The 20,724-nt window shown below is 37.7% G+C and overlaps 1 protein-coding gene across 3 annotated transcripts in view; it reads right to left on the bottom strand.

Moving 5' to 3' along the window:
• Positions 1 to 20,724, bottom strand: part of LOC134679061 (potassium voltage-gated channel unc-103-like) — a 41,916-nt gene that overhangs the window by 15,793 nt on the left and 5,399 nt on the right. The window contains exons 1-5 of one of the 3 annotated variants that reach the window (XM_063537900.1): positions 9,469 to 10,043; positions 4,941 to 5,446; positions 1,157 to 1,243; positions 791 to 938; positions 532 to 713 (exon numbers count right to left, since the gene is read on the bottom strand). In XM_063537900.1, the coding sequence (XP_063393970.1) occupies positions 532 to 713; positions 791 to 938; positions 1,157 to 1,243; positions 4,941 to 5,186 (663 nt within the window). In that variant the 5' untranslated portion in view covers positions 5,187 to 5,446; positions 9,469 to 10,043. Of the gene's footprint in view, positions 1 to 531; positions 714 to 790; positions 939 to 1,156; positions 1,244 to 4,940; positions 5,447 to 9,468; positions 10,044 to 20,724 lie in introns of those variants that run through there. The other 2 variants (XM_063537902.1, XM_063537901.1) reach the window with 2 other exon arrangements.

The following is a 20,724-nucleotide window of genomic DNA, read 5'->3' as shown; positions in this document are numbered from 1 at the left end:
AAAACTGATATCGATTGATTTATAATCACTTTAGTTTTTGGATTGTGGTTGATTTTGCAAGGTGATAGTTGCAGAATATGCATTCACTACAGATACCTACGTGGTTATCATAACATCCAGAGTTCCGTTTGTCCGAAAACGCTCATTAATTTAGATTAATATGATTGCAATAAATTAAGATTACGATTGAAACATTCAGAAATGCAATGGATAATCGCCACCTTCTTGACCTAGTTTAAGTTGCGGGCCTTGCGACCCCTTTCTCCGTCCGGCGCGTGAATCGCGAGCGCCGCGCTGCGTTGCCCTCCCTTAATCTTGTTGCTACTCGTATGGCTGCAGTTTTTAAGCAGGTGTTTTCAATTTAATTTAGAACTCGTTCACGTAACTACGACCTCCATCGTGTACCTAGGCGTCAATATTTCGGACAAAAGACAGTCTGGTGAGTTACTGTCATCTAATTCTAATGTGTGTGTTCTGTATGTGATATGAACTTAACATGGTAATGGGTGGAAGGATGGAAATGCAGCTCACTTCGTCGGTGTCCGTGCCAAAGAGCAGCAGGTCGAAGGGGATGGCAGCCACCAGGTCGATGAGAAACCAGCCGCGCAGGTAGTGCATGGCGATCTTGGCCGGGTCAGACTCCACTTCGTCGGCCACGTTCACATACGTAGTGCGAAAATTTATCAAAATGTCGATTATGAAGGTCACGTCCACTGTAAGCATATGAATACTCATGTAAATAGAGGCCTATCTATTTTACGGTGTCCTTATTTAATGAAAATAATCATACCAATCATATCAATAATGACAATAGGATCCTCGCCAAAGCTTCGCGAGCGTTTATCGAAGTCAGGCTCATTAAGTTGAAACGCGGCCACGTATGGAGTAAATATTGCAGTGTAGATGACCAATATTAGGATCAACCAATCCCAAGCGGCCTGAAATAAAAGATTATAATAAAGTCACATGGAATTTCAAAACTATCGATCGACAAGTAAATATAACCGTTCTATAATAAGGTTTACCAAAGTTCTGTGAATGCGTGTTAATTGGCTTTGCTATTAAAATAAAATGAAAAATATCGAAAGTCCTCGATCACCACTATCATCAGTCAAGTATTAAAGAAATGGAGGAACTGAAACCTTGCAACCCTTACCTTATAAGGAGAATGGTGAAGGATAGTACAGGGGGGAGAAGGCTGAGTAGTCCCCTTGTGGCCGGCCGCCGTACCCAGTGACAGTACCTGCGAACAACATCATCGCTACTTCATCAAGTATTATTTACTCGTGTGACCGTGTTCTTGTACACGCTCATTCATCTACGACTAGGATATGTGCTATTGCGGCTGAAACATTAGATATCAAAATTCTGTTAATGAAAAATAAATCTGTAACACATTCCTCTAATCAAAACACTACGGGGTATGCTAATTTTTACAACATGCTCGCCTTAGTATGTTAACTGAAATTTCATTATATACTAAATAATGGTAGCGAGGAGCGAAACTTAGAAATTTAAATACAATTTCTGAGACTAATGAAGTTCAAAAATATTAATGAAACCCTATATATATATATATATATTATGGAAATATGATGTTAAAAAAAGGCGGAACGGATACCTAGGCTCATTCTTAAAGGTTTTGACTTATAAAGTCTATAGAAAACTTTATAAAAATGTAGAATTTGTTGTATAATAATAAATATTATCGCAACTTTATGTAACTATTGTTTACTTTGAGATTACGCTGCAGGATTGTGAACCATTAGGGATGACTCACGTTATACCGGGCCGTGTCCGGGCCGGAGCTTCCGGCGTTTACTATTCTATGACATGACAGATTGTCACATGATGCTTTCCATAGAAAACGATGCGCCGGAAGCTCCGGCCCGGACACGGCCCAGTCTAACGTGAGTCATCCTTTACACTTCACTAAATGGAGTGATAATCAGTGTAACATTAGTCGAGCGTTTCTCTTAATAAGACCATATGTCATTTATTACATTTAGTTACATTCAAACAGTACCGTTTAGAACCGAGAATACTTCTTTGTAATATAACACCTTTTAGTAAACCGGAATGGCATATGAGCATTTCAGTACCTAACAAAACCTATCAAGTCCATACAAACGTAACTCGGTAATAACAAACATTGCTAGAGGCTAACTCTCCCTGCCTCCATCATTAAACAATTACCTACGTTTGTTAAAAATCCAGTTAGATAATCTACAAGTAAAAAAAGTCGGAATGCATTCAGATAAAAAAAAACAGTACCTATATTGAGTATATATGTTACTGTAAAAGCCCGAAGTACGGCAAAACCTAGGTCTTACCGGTAAATCCTAGTTTTTACCGATGCCGATCGGTAAAAGCCCGAAATGTTATATCTTACTAGTTTACTTCGGGTTTTTACCAAGACCGATATGGTAAATCCTAGGTCTTACCACGGCGACCGGTAAAGTTTGAATCATGCACTGAATCTTGAGATTATTAGATGATAATATTTAAGAAAAAAAAAACCGACTTCTATGGGGCCCGATGAAAGATTATGGTAGATGGTGCACTATGTAGAAAATGAGGTAAAACCACCCACTTTTCTAGTAGCATTTCGTTTCTGTAAGGCTCGCAGTTCTAACCTAACCTAACCCACTTTTGTTCGGTTCTGTGAGGATCGCAGTTCAAATATAACCTAACCCACTTAACGGCGCATGCGGTGCTGTGTACGGGGATTTGAGCGGGAGGGGTTGAGAATCAGTGCATGATTCAAACTTTACCGGTCGCCGTGGTAAGACCTAGGATTTAACATATCGGTGTTGGTAAAAGCCCGAAGTAAACTAGTAAGATTTAACATTTCGGGCTTTTACCGATCGGCATCGGTAAAACCTGGGTTTTACCGGTAAATCCTAGGTTTTGCCGTACTTAGGGCTTTTACAGTGACATATACACTACACCGAACTTGTAAATAGGTACTTCCTACTAAAAATACTTATTTCGAATAAAAATAAATCAAGTTTTTAGGGATAACAGAAAAAAGAGTAGCTACAGACGCTTCTTTCTTTTATAAACTATAATTTTATAGTTTATAATGTTTTACGGTGTCCAAATGTTACCAGGAACTCTTTGATCTCTTAAATAATGTGGGTACGCGAAGGAGAAGTTAGAATGAACACTTGAACAGGTTGCCTCGTCGAGGCAAAATGGTAGGTAAGTAATGGTTATTTTCTAGCGTTTAATATATTTTAGCAGTTTATCGCATATGTTTCTATATGTACTGTTTGGCACGCCACATAAATATTTATCCCCCGAAAAGCTATCTTTCACCTTATTTTAACGCAGCTGGAGTATTCCATGAAAACGGCAAGATTTTGAGGTAGTATTTTTTAACAAAATTCATTATTTAAGCAATGACTAATTGTAGCTTAAGGTATTGGAGTAATTATGAGTTAGAGACGCTTCGTAAAACTTGGTTTAACGCCGAATTTCTTTGTCAACTTACGTGTTATATTTTAGTAAAAGTAGGTTATAATGTTTCTTAAGAAAACGAGCTGCTTTAAGATAATACTAATAATAGGTAAAAAGACAAGCTAATAGGTATCTAAAATAGTACTAGTCTTGGAAAGTCAAAAATATGTGTGCAAATGTTGGTTACGTAACGGTGGAATGTTCCAGCAGTGGTGATATTCCTTCAATATAGGTGCCCCTGATAGTTTTCCCTTGGTTATTTAGGTACTTGATTAACATGAAAACTTATCAACTACCTACAACTGAAGAGGTATGTAGATATTGCTATTTTCCAATACATTTCCCTTCATCTCATGCCATATTGAATGACTGTTAAACATATTTTAAAGTACCGTAAGTTAGACGTCTGTTTATAAAACGAATATGGTATCACTAGCTGTTGCCTTCGACTTCGTCTGTGTGTATTTATTTCTCGAAATCCACTTTCAACCACTTTTTAACCCTTTTATATGTAGGGACCGAATTTTCTGTGCCTTAGATTATTCTTTCGTACTTTTTAATATTTTCTGTAATTTCAAGTCACTTCTAAAACTGTTCCCGTTACAAACTTTCAACCCCTTTTTAACCCTATTAGGGGATGAATTTTCAAACACGCTGTAATAATTATTTATATACTTTATAAAATGTCTTATTCCGAAGTTTCAAGTTACTAACTTAATATGCAACTTGATCCCCATACAAATGTTCATCCCCTTATTAACCCCCTTAGGGGATGAATTTTCAAACACGTTGAAATTACGTTTTATATACTTTATGACAATGTCTTATTCGGAAGTTTCAAGTTATTAACTTAATATACAACTTGATCCCCATGTTCATCCCCTTAGTTATTAACCCCCTTAGGGGATGAATTTCCAAACACGTTGAAATTACATTTATGTATTTTAATATAAGATTTAAAATATTGAATGCCATACAAACGTTCAACTCCTTTTTAACCCCCTTAGGGTTGAATTTAAAAAAGTGCAATCTAGTGTGCAAACTATCCAGCTTTTGTAGCTTCGGCACTGCTTAATGAATGACTGCCGTATTCGAACTTCAAGATACTCACAAGAGACGACACGTACTAGATCCATTCTAGATACGTTACATAGTTTAGATATCAACTAGTTCTCTTTTGCAGCGCAATTCGGGCAACCAATGTCACTTTTACGTTAGATAGAGTAAGATATCTATTATATGCGAATTGGATCTCTAAGTCATATCCTGTGGAAATCGTTCAAGAGTATCTCCATAATCGCGCAAATGTCAAACTTGACAGGTTAGATCTAAACATATCGTTATCGTATCTTGGTGATGTCTAAAAGATATCTAATAGATGTCTATTTCAAAATCCGAATCGGGCCCTGAGTCAGTCATTCAGTATGGATACACGCATTTATATATATAGATTAGGTAAGCAAAGAGATTTCTATTACCTCCTTGCCGATAGTGGGTAGCCCGTTGAGACCATTACAGGGTGGTTCGAGGCGTACGACGCTCTTGCGCGAGCCGCGGAAACCGGTGTCGCGCACACGGACTGAGGAGCGCCAAGCGGAGGGCAGCTGGTCGTCGCGAGAGCCGCGCGCGGATGCGGTGCGCCGCGAGGTGGTGAGCGCGGCGCCGGCGCCCGCGCCCGGCGGCGTCACGATCAGCGGCATGTCGGGGGGCCCGCGCTCTTCCATACCGCTGCCGCGCCAACGCTCTCACCGGAACCCCCCGAACTCGGACGCCTCCAGGTGCTCACATTCCAGCACCGCCCTCTCGAATGCCGTGGCCGACTCCAGTAAAGCGATTGCCGAGTTTTGCATAGATGCGTGACTCGTCTCTCCAAGTACTCACAAATTAAGTGTTCTTTGGTTTCTAGAGGATATTAAATCCCGAATGCTTAATGACCAGAACAGTGAAACTGAACTGATTTTATACGCTTTCAAGTTTTTTTGTTCTGACAACAGTGATATGTATGTTTACAATGGTATGGTTTTGTGATTCGATATATACTCGTAATATTTTTTTAAAAATTAATTGATTAGGAATGAATAAACCTAACCGGACTGTCCCGAAGAAATTAATAAGTAAGAGTACCCATTCTGCCGCATCAGTCAAAACGTTGAACAAAACTTTAAGAATTAGTATTGGCTCAAATATTTCATCGAAGGCAATAGAGGAGGCGAGTTTTCCCTGTCGTTTTAGAGAGGCTAGATAAATTAAAAGGAGCCATTTAGCCAGTCTCCCCTTGGAAGGGGCTATATGCCGGAAAACAACATAAAGCTCCTTTTCTTATGGACGTTTGCTCGGTTTAAATATCTATGCGTACTATTCCAAAAGAAAATGTATACGAGCAATGAATACATGACACTCTGTATAAAGATTTGATGTTTATTATTCGAAATGATACTTAGGTAAACGTTTTGATAAGTTTTATGAACTAGAAATACAGTAAATTAATTAATATAATAATAACCAAATCTGCGCCAGCGGCTAATCTTAGACCGATTTATATAATAGCGACAGATTTTCGTAGATATAACTAGTGTATACGAGTATACTTAATATCTGGGTGACATATGTATTTGGCAACTTAAAAAAATAATTTTGTTTTTCTGAGTATATTAATGCACACTACACATCATCACACACAACAATACATATAAATACATTTGTATTTTCAAGCATCTACATATTATATTTCTAAGCTATATAACGTAAGAGCTGTTTTTGAGAACTGATCATATTTAGAGATTTTTTTCACGTTATGCCTTTGTTTTGTAATAGGCCGTATTAAACTAAATAAGGTTTTGTTGGTGGTTACCTAAGTAATTAGCAGACATCGTAAATTTTATAGCATTCCCGGTGCAGCCGAGTGGTGTTACAATTTCAACCCTAATTATTATATTAATTAGCTTTAATTACGTTAATATTAACCTTAATTTACCATTTCAATTGGAATTGTCTATACCAATTCCGTTAAAAGTGCTGCTCTGCTGCACCAAAAATGCTATACAATTTATGATGTCTGGTAATTAGCATGTAATGTCAAGATGACCTATTAAATTTAATTTTAACTTTCATGACCGAAAACGAAACATGTTTACTACTAAGGCAGGGAAGGTCTTCAATAATTTGTGTCGGAATTAATCCGTCATATTTTCAGAAATATCACGATATCTATTGTATGTATGTTCATTATAAACCTAGTTGGCAAGCTGCCAGTACCCAGTGGTGACACTTGTGGTTTCTACACCAAGATACAAATCGATGAATACTAGAGAGGCTGCAGATTTTTGCTGCTCACTTCGCGGTTTTGCGGACTTGCTGTCGTCATCTCTCACAATACCTACTAAACGATTTAAAGAACTTAATTGTAATGAAAATATTCACTTGAAGGCGACGACACATATATTAATTACAGTCACGTTGCGTAGACGCACATATTCGCTACGAAGTGCTACGCCGTATATAGTAAGTATTTGAACGTGAAAACACGTTAAATCGTTTTTTTTTGTTATCTTAAGCCATTGTTATAAATATTGTGATTTATTGAAATTTTGCCCTTTTCGTGAAATTATTAATTATGTACTTATAGAACCAGCTGTTGCCTGCGACTTCGTGCACGTTGATTTGTATGTTGGTGGTAATTTATCCTGCATGAGCATAGAAAATTAATACATGAGAAAAAGATGGTTCACCATTTAGAAAACATTTCGTTGCCGATGATGCAAACTTTCAATCCTTTTTTCAACATCTTAGGGAACAAAATTTCAAAAACGATGATTTCAGTTTTAGTCCATTTTAATATAACTTAACACATTCATTGCCACTAAGTGCTACGGGTTACGCTCGCAGCGCGTAGCCACGGTTTTGCCGTATGGAGCGCGTAGTGTACCCGATAGTCGGGTTCTTGGCCCTGAATGTGTTAATGCCATTTTACCAAGTTTCAAGTTCCTACATTAAAAAAACTTGAACCCCATACAAACTTTCATCCTCTTTTTAACCCCCTTAGGGGTGAAATTTCTCAAAATTACTTCTTATAATCAGGGCTGCCAGTACATAAATCTTGATTATTCGATCCTGTGCCCGGAATTATACGAAATTCGATTGCATTATACGAGTACAAAAAAAAACTATTATTTAAAATCGATTTTTTAATAACTGGTGAATTTTGGTTTTTGCGGTAAGCCCCCAAATTGCGGGATCTTTCTCTTTTACTCCAATGACAGGACAGCGTAATAAGAGTGACAGAGAAAGATGCCCGCAATTTGCGCACTTGGATTTTCGCGGTTATAGCCCGCGTTGACGTGTATTTAAGTAGTTGCCGTTCCATTAAATCGTATAACAGTATTGGCACACTGTTTTTTGAAGCATTGACAGTAGTTTAACATAGGTGTTTTTTTCGTATCCAATTATACCGATTGACCAACTATACGACATGTATACGAAAATAATTTCACTATACGAATTTCGTAGCCTATTATACGATCTGGCAGCCCTGCTTATAATCTCTTGTACACATTAACCTGGTGTGCAAATTTCAACTATCTAGCTTTTGTAGTTTCGACTCTGTGTTGATTTAAGTCAGTCAGAACCGCAGGACACACGCATTTATTTCGATTCCTATTGATTTCAAACTTTTGGAGTTAGTATACCTACCCCTATATAAAATAATATTTAAGATTCAGAATTTTAGATAACTTAGATATTCATTTATTCATCATAGCCCGACTGTTTTTACGTTTCTTTGCAACAACATTCGTAAATAATTTATTTAGGGTACTGTTTTCAAGTTATCATTCGAAGTACCAAGAAGGGCAGTAAGCGAAAATTGTGTATACATTGCTAGATAAAGTTTTAGTTAAGTGGATTTACAAGCAGCAGCTGAAGTAGTTATGTTTTAGCGGTCAACACGATATGATAGGTATGAAGAGCATGTGTACCTAATAATAAGTTCAAACTCCTCGTTCATTCAGCTGAATCTGACTGTCCCTCGCTTCTATAACTTCAATGTTATAAAGTACGGTTATGAAAAATGCTACTATATGTAAAGATTTTGGCAACATGAATAGTGTGGTGGGAGGGTGTGATGTATGATTGCGTAACGTCAGGCCGGGCCGGCGTCCGCGGCCGCCAGTCGGTCTGCCAGCTCGGCGCCCCGCGACGCCGTCGGCGACGCCGCGACGCCCGGGGAGGGGACACATACACCCGTTGAACACTTGCCAGCTATACTTAAACAAGACGTACTAACTTGTACATTTCTTGCATCTACTTCCCGACATAAAGCCCTAAATATCCGAATGGCTAGTTTCGAAATTGAATGTTACATTCGTAGAGTCTGTGCGGACAAGAATTAAGAGTCGTGGAATATAAGGGAAACAGTACATTCTAAGACTCTTCTCTTTCCACACAGACGCTAAATACATGTGTGTTTTAAACGGACAAATTCTTCGACGGATGCAAATTTTGATACAACTTAGCAGAGCTTTGATGTGATCTGTGAGTTGAGCAAAACCTTAGTATATAGAAAAAACCTACACGTGCATCCAAATAATTACATAAGACCACCCCCTAAGCAACAAGCTGCATGATAACGTGCCTAGGTATATAGCATATAGTTATCTATACCTAATATTAAATACGTATATACATACTATTAGAATAAAAATGAGTAGGCAAAGTAAATGTATGAATATAAATATTAAATATGTGCGGAGAGTTGTTGCAAATGAATGTTTGGCTTCTATACGTATAATGCACACTATGTATTATGGATGTATTAGAATAAACATACTTATACAAAATACAATACTTTTATAAATCACGAGAAATGCAGTCCACAACTAATTACAAGGCCTATAAAATGTAAATAGATTTTATTTTCTATGGCGTATATAAGGACAAAGTATGACTAGATAGTGCAATAATTTCTCATGGTTTAAAAATCCTACATAACATAGACAAAGAAAACCATACCATGGTAGTCATAACTCCAAGCATGGATCGCGTTTTTCACAATTAAAGCAAATCAAAATAAAGATTAAACAAACGGAAAAATAATCGCTTAAGCGCGCAAGTAAAGAAACGACAACGAAACGCTCTCGAGCTTTGACGCACTGAACACAGCCTGAGCTTCCACTGAGTCAACTAAGCACGGGACGACGCACTGGTTTATTTCTTAGATTCGGTCACACATCTCAATGTGTGTAAATAAAGCATTAAACGCCTATCGCAGTGCAACAAAAACCGCAAAGCTCGTCTGCAAAACGATAATAACAGTTTTACTTTTCAATGCGGTCGATCGATTAAGCGCTTGACTATTTTAAGGTATGTTTTCACTTTAGAATTTGTAATGTATAATAAATTGTATAAATGCGTGGTAGTTTAGCGTTAAAGATCGCGTCCGAGTTCTCTGGAGGCGCCCGGCCCAGGAACGATTTTGGATAACAATTGGATGGCAGTGTAAGAAACGGCGGAGTCCGTCAGCGTGGTCACCGGACGTAAACTGGAGGGAGGACTGTGGGGCTGGCGCAAGAGGTCGCTGCCGCGGCGCGGACGGGGCGCGACGGGCGCCGACGCCCGCCGGGCCCGCCCGAACGACCGCGCCACGGCGCAAACTCGCGCTTCACGCACTCGCACTACTACCGATATTTTGGACAGTAGGTACCTGCATGTAGCTAATGTTGTCATGTCAAACTGACTCGGTTTTATTTATCATCCTTTTAAGTAAAGTAGGTAGAAGTTAGACCAAGAAAAGTCTGCAGCGATTTTGAGAGCCCACGCATTTCAAGTGTTATTTTAAATGTCAAACTTCTATGAAATTGTGACATATACAAATAGCACTTGCATTGCGTGGGCTGTCAAAATCGCTGCAGATTTTTCTTGGTTTAACTCTAGAGTTAGACCAATCTTTGAAATTATGACGAATAAATAACAACTGGCACTGCGTACCTACGCTATCAAAATCGTTGCATACTTTTCTTGGTCTAATTCTAGTTACCTACGTTTCCTTACGCGTGTCTCTGCAGTCGCGCCTCACAAATGGCTGTCTCAAAATCACTGTTTAATTGGTCAATCATATCATAATTTAAATACCGGGTGTGGCCTGTAATATGAGCAAAAAATTAAACTGTAGGCTGTACTCTTCATACTGACCAACATTTGTTCAGCGACTTTTAAAAATAACTTGTGGTTTGATTTTTAATACACTTTTAAGTTTATTCTAAGACGCAATGTATTGCGAATTTTGTTATGTTTAAGGCGTGACAAGCAACGTCAAATCACAATGATATGGCGTGGCGATGGCGTCCATTGAAGATAATATTTATTTTGTATGAAAAATAGGGAGTCTAAATACTTCATAATTTTTAAAAGTTGTTGAACAAAAGTTTCACCATTTCAGGAGTACAATCTATATATAATTATTTGCTCATGTTACAGGCCATACCCGGTATATAGGTTCACAGATTAAATTAGTACATTGCGATACAAGTGCGAATTACCTTTTCGCATGTGTATTGTAAGTATAAAGTTTTACAGTACATATGGCCCTTAAAAATGTTTGACATAGGCAACCTATTGTCCAGTCGACGTCAAAGATATGTTTACACTTTTGCACCTTACTCCTTTTTAATAAGGCGAAAAGTGTAAACATATCTTTGACGTCGACTGTCCTTAAGCCCCCCCTAGGGCGGTAAAGAAGCACCATACGTGTATGTACTGTAAAATATGTTAACAAAGACAAAATAAGTTTTAAGTAAGTATGATTGCATTTTATTGAATCTTATACATCTAATATGTATAAGATTCAATGAAATATATGAATATTGGCATATTGGAATATGAAAACAGGTACCTATATGAATATTGTATATATATCTATATATATCTATATGTATAAATGCAAGTGTCCTGACTGACTGATTCATCAACGCAGAGCCGAAACTACAAAAGATAGAAAGTTGAAATTTTCACACCAGATTAAAATTATAAAGTGTACAAGAGATAAGAAGCGATTTTGAGAAATTCAACCCCTAAGGAGGATAAAAAGGGGATGAACGTTTGTATGGGGTTCAAGTTTTATTTTAAACTAGGAATTTGAAACTTCGTAAAAAGATATATTATTAAAATACAAGAAAACTAATTTCAGCGTATTTTAAATTTCATCCCCTAAGGTGGTGAAAAGGGGGTTGAAAGTTTGTATGGATATCAAATATTTTTTTCGAACGCGGGACTTGAATCTTTGTATTTGGGGATATTATTAGAAGACCAGAAAAAAAATTTCAGCGTTTTGTAAAATTCATCCCCTAACAGGGTTAAAAAGGGGTTGAAATTTAGAATCCATTACAAATGCTTTGAAACTTCTTAGAAAGGCATAATAGCCGATTACTAAAAAAAGAGATTGCAACGTTTTTGGAAATTCAACCTCTAAAGGGGTTAAAAAGGGGATGAAAGTTCGTCTTCGGGTGCAAGTTTTATTTTAAGCTAGGAGCTTGAAACTTTGTAAAAAAGTATCAAATTCAAATACAAGAAAACGAATTTCAGCGTTTTAGAAAATTCATCCCCCAAGGTGGTGAAAAAGGGGTTGAAAGTTTGTATGGATATCAAAATTTTTTTCGAGCGCAAGACTTGAAGCTTTGTATATGGAGATATTATTAGAAGACAATAAAAGTAATTTCAGCGTTTTGTAAAATTCATCCCCTAACAGGGTTAAAAAGGGGATGAAAGTTTGTATGGGGTTAAAGTTTTCTTTTGAGCTAGGAATTTGAAACTTGGTCGAAAGATACATTATTAGAATAAAAGAAAATGAATTTCAACGTTTTTGAAAATTCATCCCCTAAGGTGGTGAAAAAGGGGTTGAAAGTTTGTATGAATATCAAACATTTTTTCGAGTGTGGGACTTGAATCTTTGTATTTAGGGATATTATTAGAAGCCGGGGAAAGTAATTTCAGCGTTTTGTAAAATTCATCCCCTAACAGGGTTAAAAAGGGGTTGAAAGTTTGAATCCATTACAAATGTTTTTGAAACTTCTTAGAAAGGCATAATAGCCGATTACAAAACAAAGTAATTGCAACGTTATTGGAATTTCAACCCCTAAGGGGGTTAAAAAGGGGAAGAAAGTTCGTCTGCGGGTGCAAATTTTATTTTAGCAAGGAACTTGAAACTTTTTAAAAACTTTTTAAATTAAAATATAAGAAAACGAATTTCAGCGTTTTTGAAAATTCATCCCCTAAGGTGGTGAAAAAGGGGTTGAAAGTTTGTATGGATATCAAACATTCTTTCGAGCGCGGGACTTGAATCTTTTGTATTTGGGGATACTATTAAAAGACAATAAAAGTAATTTCAGCGTTTTGTAAAATTCATCCCCTAACAGGGTTAAAATGGGGTTCAAAATTTGAATCCATTACAAATGCTTTGAAACTTCTTAGAAAGACATAATAGCCGATTACAAAAAAAAAGTAATTGCAACGTTTTTGGAAATTCAACCCCTAAGGGGGTTAAAAGGGGGATGAAAGTTCGTCTAGGGGTGTAAATTTAATTTTAAGCTAGGAACTTGAACTTTTTGCAATAAAGGTATTAAATTAAAAAAACATGAAAACTAATTCAAGCATTTTTGAAAATCAACCCCCAAGGTGGTGAGAAAGGGGTTGAAAGTTTGTATGGAGATCAGATATTTTGTGAGTGCGGAACTTGAATCTTTGTATAAGGGCATAGGTACCTATTATTAGAATACAAGAAAAGTAATGTCAGCAACCAACATCAAAATCCACTTGACTTAAAACTTGCTAAAAATGAAAAGTAATTTCAACATTGCTTGGATATGCAAATTATAGGTAGGTACTAAATATGTAAAATGTTGAAGATAAGATTCCACGCGCACGAAGTCGCGGGCAACAGCTAGTGTAGCATAAGTACCTATAGGTATGTATATTGTATATATATTATATTCTTCCAATGCTGCTCCACTTAGAAAGAAAAATCGTGTGACCATACATTTGCCATAAATACATATTGAAAATAAATGATACTCTTTTTTTTAAATAAATAGTAATCTCACTAATACCGGTACGAATCAGTTGCTTTAATGTACTAAATGGGCGTTTTCAGAAATAAATATCGAAAACCCGATCCCGGTGTTTTTGGGTTCTTTCAACTCAGAATCACTGGCATATTCAATTCTGATGATAAAATAAAATGTCCCAAAAATTTGTATGAAAATTGTACACTCCACTACGTCACGCACATACAAGTGAAAAAAATTTTCATACTAAAACGTGACGTAATGGAATGGACATTTTGGGACATCTTTTTTAGGGTTCCGTACCCAAAGGGTAAAACGTCCGTCCGTCCGTCCGTCTGTCTGTCACCAGGCTCTATCTCACGAACCGTGATACCCTAGTAGCATTTTCGTTGGGGCCCACGGTGCCAACGGTAGGGAAAACGTTGGGATGAGGTTCGTTCCGTAGCCAACGTTAATTTTGTATTGGCCCACCATCGCATTTACCAACATTCGCTGTGGCACATATGCCCAACAAAGGGCCTTTGTGTATTTTGGTACCGTTGGCTAAACAACGATAATATTCGTTGGCCCAATGATGACATATATCGCATTTACCAACATTGGCAGTGGCAGTGATGCCCAACAATGGGCCTTTGTGTATTTTGCTACCGTTCGCTAAACAACGATAACATTCGTTGGCCCAATGGTGACGAATACCGCATTTACCAACATTGGCTGTGGCACGGATGCCCAACAATGGGCCTTTGTGTATTTTGGTAACGTTGGCTAGTCAACGATATCATCCGATGGCCCAATGATGACAAATATCGCATTTACCACCATTGGCTGTGGCACTGATGCCCAACAATGGGCCTTTGTTTATTTTGGTAACGTTGGCTAATCGACGATATCATCCGATGGCCCAATGACGACAAATATCGCATTTACCAACATTGGCTGTAGCATTGATGCCCAACAATGGGCCTTTGTGTATTTTGGTAACGTTGGCTAATCAACGATATCATCCGATGGCCCAATGATGACAAAAATCGCATTTACCAACATTGGCTGTGGCACTGATGCCCAACAATGGGCCTTTGTTTATTTTGGTAACGTTGGCTAATCAGCGATATCATCCGATGGCCCAATGACGACAAATATCGCATTTACCAACATTGGCTGTAGCATTGATGCCCAACAACGGGCCTTTGTTTATTTTGGTAACGTTGGCTAATCAACGATATCATCCGATGACCCAATGACGACAAATATCGCATTTACCAACATTGACTGTAGCATTGATGGCCAACATTGGGCCTTTGTGTATTTTGGTAACGCTGGCTAATCAACGATATCATCCGATGGCCCAATGATGACAAATATCGCATTTACCAACATTGGCTGTGGCACTGATGCCCAACAATGGGCCTTTGTTTATTTTGGTAACGTTGGCTAATCAACGATATCATCCGATGGCCCAATGACGACAAATATTGCATTTACCAACATTGGCTGTAGCATTGATGCCCAACAATGGGCCTTTGTGTATTTTGGTAACGTTGGCTAGTCAACGATATCATCCGATGGCCCAATGATGACAAATATCGCATTTACCAACATTGGCTGTGGCACTGATGCCCAACAATGGGCCTTTGTTTATTTTGGTAACGTTGGCTAATCAAAGATATCATACGATGGCCCAATGACGACAAATGTCGCATTTACCAACAATGACTGTAGCATTGAGGCCCAAAAATGGGCCTTTGTGTATTTTGCTACCGTTCGCTAAACAACGATAACATTCGTTGGCCCAATGGTGACGAATACCGCATTTACCAACATTGGCTGTGGCACGGATGCCCAACAATGGGCCTTTGTGTATTTTGGTAACGTTGGCTAGTCAAAGATATCATCCGATGGCCCAATGATGACAAATATCGTATTTACCAACATTGGCTGTGGCACTGACGCCTAACAATGGGCCTTTGTGTATTTTGGTACCGGTGGCTAAACAACGATAACATTCGTTGGCCCAGTGAGCACAAATATCGCATTTACCAACATTGGCTGTGGTACTGATGCCCAACAATACCAGTTGAGTTTGCTTGTGGCGTCACTAGATGGCGTTACTGTCTCCAAACATCGGAGTTATAGTTATTTTCTCGATTATTCCGGATATAATCAAAATATATTTTTAAAGTAACTTATAAATCTAATAGCTATAACTATAAAATGTATACATAAATTAAAAAAATTGTATTTTACCAACATTTTCTCAATTTAAATCTCAAAAAACATAAATCTCGCTTACGAAGTTTCGAAGTGCGGTTAGTATATATACAAATTAGAGTGTATAGTAAGTGTACTTGCTTCGGCAGTACATATACTAAAATTGGAACGATACAGAGAAGATTAACAACAACTGCTGCCTAGGGCCTTCATGTGGATACAACCAATGCCTACCGTAGTGTAATTGTAATATTTATCAGCAAAGGCCCAACGTCGTATTACACAACCACTTACCTAACGTAGGGTAACTGTAGGACTCGTAAACAAAAGCCCATTACATAATTAAGACTGTGTAGGCCCACTATAAATTACACAACTATTTACCTACGGTAGTATTGTAAGAATCCTACACAAGGCCCAACGTTAAAGTTACAATGTTGGCCCTTTGTGGGACAAGCTGTGTTGGGCCTTCAACCTGGTGCACGACTACCTGACTTGCCGATGGGTAATTGTTGAATTTGCAAACAGAAGCACAACGAAAAAATTGCCCTTTTTTATTTTTTTGCAGTTGGCCCTACAGCAAGCCATACGGCCAAATGTAACAATTAACCAACCATCAAACAAATGAGTATAGGCCCAACCACGGCCCAACCAAAACCACCACCGTTGAATAATTGTATGATTTATTTAAATAGGCCCAACGAAAAAATTACTCTAATGGCCCTCTGTTGGGAATCTTTGGGAGGGCCTTTGTCGAGGGCCCTCCAGCAAATCGTACGGCCAAATGTAACAACTAACCAACCATCAAACAAATGTGTATAGGCCCAACCGCGGCCCAACCAAAACCACCACCGTTGAACAATTGTATGATTTATTTAAATAGGCCCAACGAAAAAAATACTCTAATGGCCCTCTGTTGGGAATCTTCGGGAGGGCCTTTGTCGAGGGCCCTCCAGCAAATCGTACGGCCAAATATAACGGTTGCCCAACTAATACGTAAACAAAGGCCCAACAAAATCCCTACAAGAAAATGCTATTAGGGTAGCTAGACTGTTGAAATTTTCACAGATGATGTATTTCTGTTGCCGCTATAACAACAAATACTAAAAACAGAATAAAATAAAGATTTAAGTGGGGCTCCCATACAGCAAACGTAATTTTTGACCAAAGTTAAGCAACGTCGGGCGTGGTCAGTACTTGGATGGGTGACCGTTTTCTTTTTGCATTTTTTCCGTTTTTTTTGCTTTATGGTACGGAACCCTTCGTGCGCGAGTCCGACTCGCACTTGCCCGGTTTTTTAATAGTGGGATGGAGAATGCTGACGATTCTGAGTAGAATGAGCCCAAGAACGTCCAGATGTGAAAGAATCAGGTTTTCAATATTTATTTCTGAAAACGACCAAATATCAAAATCTCCTGAATCAACCTGTATAGTTTCCTTATTCGTACATATAGATTTCTGTCGTTGATAATGTATCAGATATTTTCGAACATTACTTGTAATGTAGGTCAACTAAAGATGCTTGTAAATGGATACATTTTTATCTGGAATGATTAATTAAATAGGATTTACGTGTGTGTATAGATTAAGTCTTATCAACACTACGGTTATAATGAAATAAAATAATTTATCAGAACTGTGTAACGTCACGTCACGATGATATTTAAAACACAATTTTTAGAGACATATATTATTTTTATAACAGGTATTTTTTTTGCGTGAATAAAGATAGGTACCTATGTAATATACAATTTTAATATAGGCACAGGCACCTAGTGATACCTTCGATTCGCAGGCAACGTTTCGCCGAACATCGTTTCTCAGAATGCTTTGCATTCGTAGATGTAACTTTTGATTAACTAACGTCTGGTAGACTCTTGACTCTTGGTTCAAATATCGTACTGGGGCCGATTTTTGAATTTCGAGCGCTCGCTTTCATGTGGCTCCTTTCATTATATATCCACTACTAGGCCTCCAGTTCGCTTCTGTGTAAATTAGCACTGTACTTTTCTTATTTAAGCAAATATTAGTCGAGTAACGCTTTGCATTCGATACAGTTTTTTTAATACAGTTGCTCAAAAAGTGCTACTTTACGTAGCTGTTTAGCGTGCGGAAAGTTGGTTATCTCGAACTAGTGCTTTTTACTTTTCCAATTTTTTTAAATTTATACTTGTTCCAATTCACGACTACTTATTGATGAGTGTTAATATTAGTTTCCTTTAAACGTCGTAATCAGCATAAAAACCTACCGTTAATGTAAGAATACGAAAAATATTACATATTTCATATTTAATTACTTACCTCTTCATCATTATAACACGTTTATTTTTTAATATTCAATATTGAAAATTCCGTTCTTAATAAGTTGACTGAATGGAACGGAATAGCTGCCAAACGCCCATAGATATAATATACTTAAAGACGACGTCTAACCGAGCTGTCACTGTTACCACTTTTGTTTAGTGTACGATTAACAATGATTTTCTTATTTTTTCGCAACTGTATTAAAAAACGTCGTTCGATACACGTGTGGAAATGTCATTCTTCACTCGTCCCGAGTCTTGCCACTCGCCTGCGGCTCGTGGCAAGTAGACATGCGCGAAACAGTGCTTCGAAAAGTGATGCTATATCACATCACTTTTCCGAACACGTAATGGTACACTGAGATATCACATCACTCATCACTCGAAACATGCCCCGAACGTGAAACAGCGCTCGGGCGCGCGCGAGACGGCCACATTACAGCTATCTCTTACAGCGCATACAGCACTCTAGTGATTCTAGGGCGTCTCGGATCCGTATCGGCGATCGATCTATTTATTACGCGTTGCGTTTTGTCACCTTTATGTGAAAGATTTTTTGTTAGTTCTTATAAATTATAAAATAATGTAATTATGTAATATGTATGTAAGTTTCGGAGGTAGATAATTGCCTATGGAGCTTCCCGATATGGCGAGTATTCTATAACAATTAGGGTTTCTGCTCGAGAATTCCCGAGGCGAGAAATCTCGAGAAATTTGTCCTAAGTCGAGACGGGAAAAAAATATTCAATGCCTCGAGAACTCGAGAAATAAATCTCCAGTGATAAGTATAAAGAAAACACGCGTATAACACATGAGGTGTCTATTATGTATTTCTTTAGGCAGTTAAATAAATATGAACAATTTTTTTTTTACATTTTCAGGTAGGAACCTACTTAAAACATTTATTACCAACCAAATAAAAAACTACCTTGATCCGTCCCCTATCGTTCTAGCTTTAACCGCTTTTCATGTTTTGAAACTTTTGAACTATCATGATTTTAATAACATTCATGCAGCGTCTTTTTACTGAATAACGCTTTAAAAAAATTGTAACGAATTATAGGACCATGTAATAAGTGTAATAACAAATATTTAAAACTAAATTACTATTGATAAATCAAATCATCCCGATATATTCCAATTAGCAAAATATTACAATTGAGTATGTACGAGTAATTAATATTACGTAGTAAAACTTCTGTAAGTTTTGTCACATCGAGTTAAATTTATTGACTTGAATATTGCTGCCTAATAAAATACCATATTGTAGTTTGTTTACATTTTGTTGACACGTAAAGAAATACACTATAGCATAACACATCGCCGGTGCGCACGCCTGCACCTATAGTTTTTTTTTTGTTGTTGTATTTTTGATTATTAAGTGCAATTTATGGTGACTAAAAATGTACCATATGTTTAATTATTGATCTCACCTACGATTCCTACGAGTTTGATTTGTAAAAAAGCAAAAAAAATTAAATAACATGGTGTTTTTGGAGCTTTCAAAATTTCTCGAGATACTCGAGAAACTCGAGAAATCTTGGTCGAGAATTCCCGTGCCTCGAGAAATTAAAAAGGTCGAGAAACCAGAAACCCTAATGTTATGCGTACATTTTGCTCGCTTTGGTTCTGTCTCCGTAAAGTGGTTCGTTTATAGCCATTTTTTTTAAATAGGTCAATCAAGTTAAAGTCACCAATAGTCCGTAAAAAACCGATTGCTCACCAGCACTAATACATTATCAGAATATTGCCATAACGAAACTATTATTTACACTTTTCACAATTTAATTTAACTATATTTGTAATTTAGTTCAATTAGTCTTTATAAACAACTTGAATTTCTACAGTCAGTCTCGATATGCACTAATTCACAATTAAATTAAAGGATAAACAAGTATTAACTCGTACTTAGTTTGCCGCGAACCGCGAAAGTCAAGCAAACTATCAAACATTTCACAACAATAATAATAAACGGTTTTCGTCAAATTCAAAATCGCAAATAAATTACTCCATTTGACCGCGTCCTTCTTGTATTATAAGAAAACATTTTAAGCTCTACGCGGACGCATTAGAGTTTTAGATCTATTGCAGAAAATCATATTCGTAAAACTATTAGTGAGTGACAACTTAAACCGCGGCGATCGGCCGTGCGGACCTATCCGAATGGTTCCGAAGATAGCCGAAAACATCGCAGAGCGAGAGCGAGCGAGCATTGAGTGCGAGTGCGAGCGAGATAACAAAGCAATGATGGCATGGCATGGCGAACAAACATGACACTATCACAAGTGACATTACACATTACGCGCTCCGTGCGTAGACTTGAACTGACCGTTCATATCGGCGAGTCAATGTATTTGGAATTGAATCCATTTCGCGCGCTTCGGCCGGTCGTTGGCGCTCGCGCGCTCGGTGCAGCTCGCGTGATGCGTGATGTTTGAAGTACTGGTTGATTTCGCGGAGAGATACGTAATGCCATATTACGTGTTCGAGAGATATCTCATTTGTGATATTACGAGCATTACTTACACATGTCTAGTGGCAAGATATCTCGGTACTCGTGAAGTAATGACATACCTTCCGCACTAGCATCGAAATGTACTATTTAAGTTTTCTTTAAGTGCATTAAGTTATTTTCAATTGAAATATGTTGCATCTGGGTCGGTAATGTATCAAACACCGCATGCGATTTGTTGCAAGGT

The sequence above is a fragment of the Cydia fagiglandana genome, chromosome Z, assembly GCF_963556715.1.
Source record: "Cydia fagiglandana chromosome Z, ilCydFagi1.1, whole genome shotgun sequence".
In the NCBI taxonomy this organism is placed as follows: domain Eukaryota; kingdom Metazoa; phylum Arthropoda; class Insecta; order Lepidoptera; family Tortricidae; genus Cydia; species Cydia fagiglandana.
The sequence above is the reverse complement of the archived record's forward strand: the minus strand, read 5'-3'. Positions and strand labels throughout refer to the sequence as shown.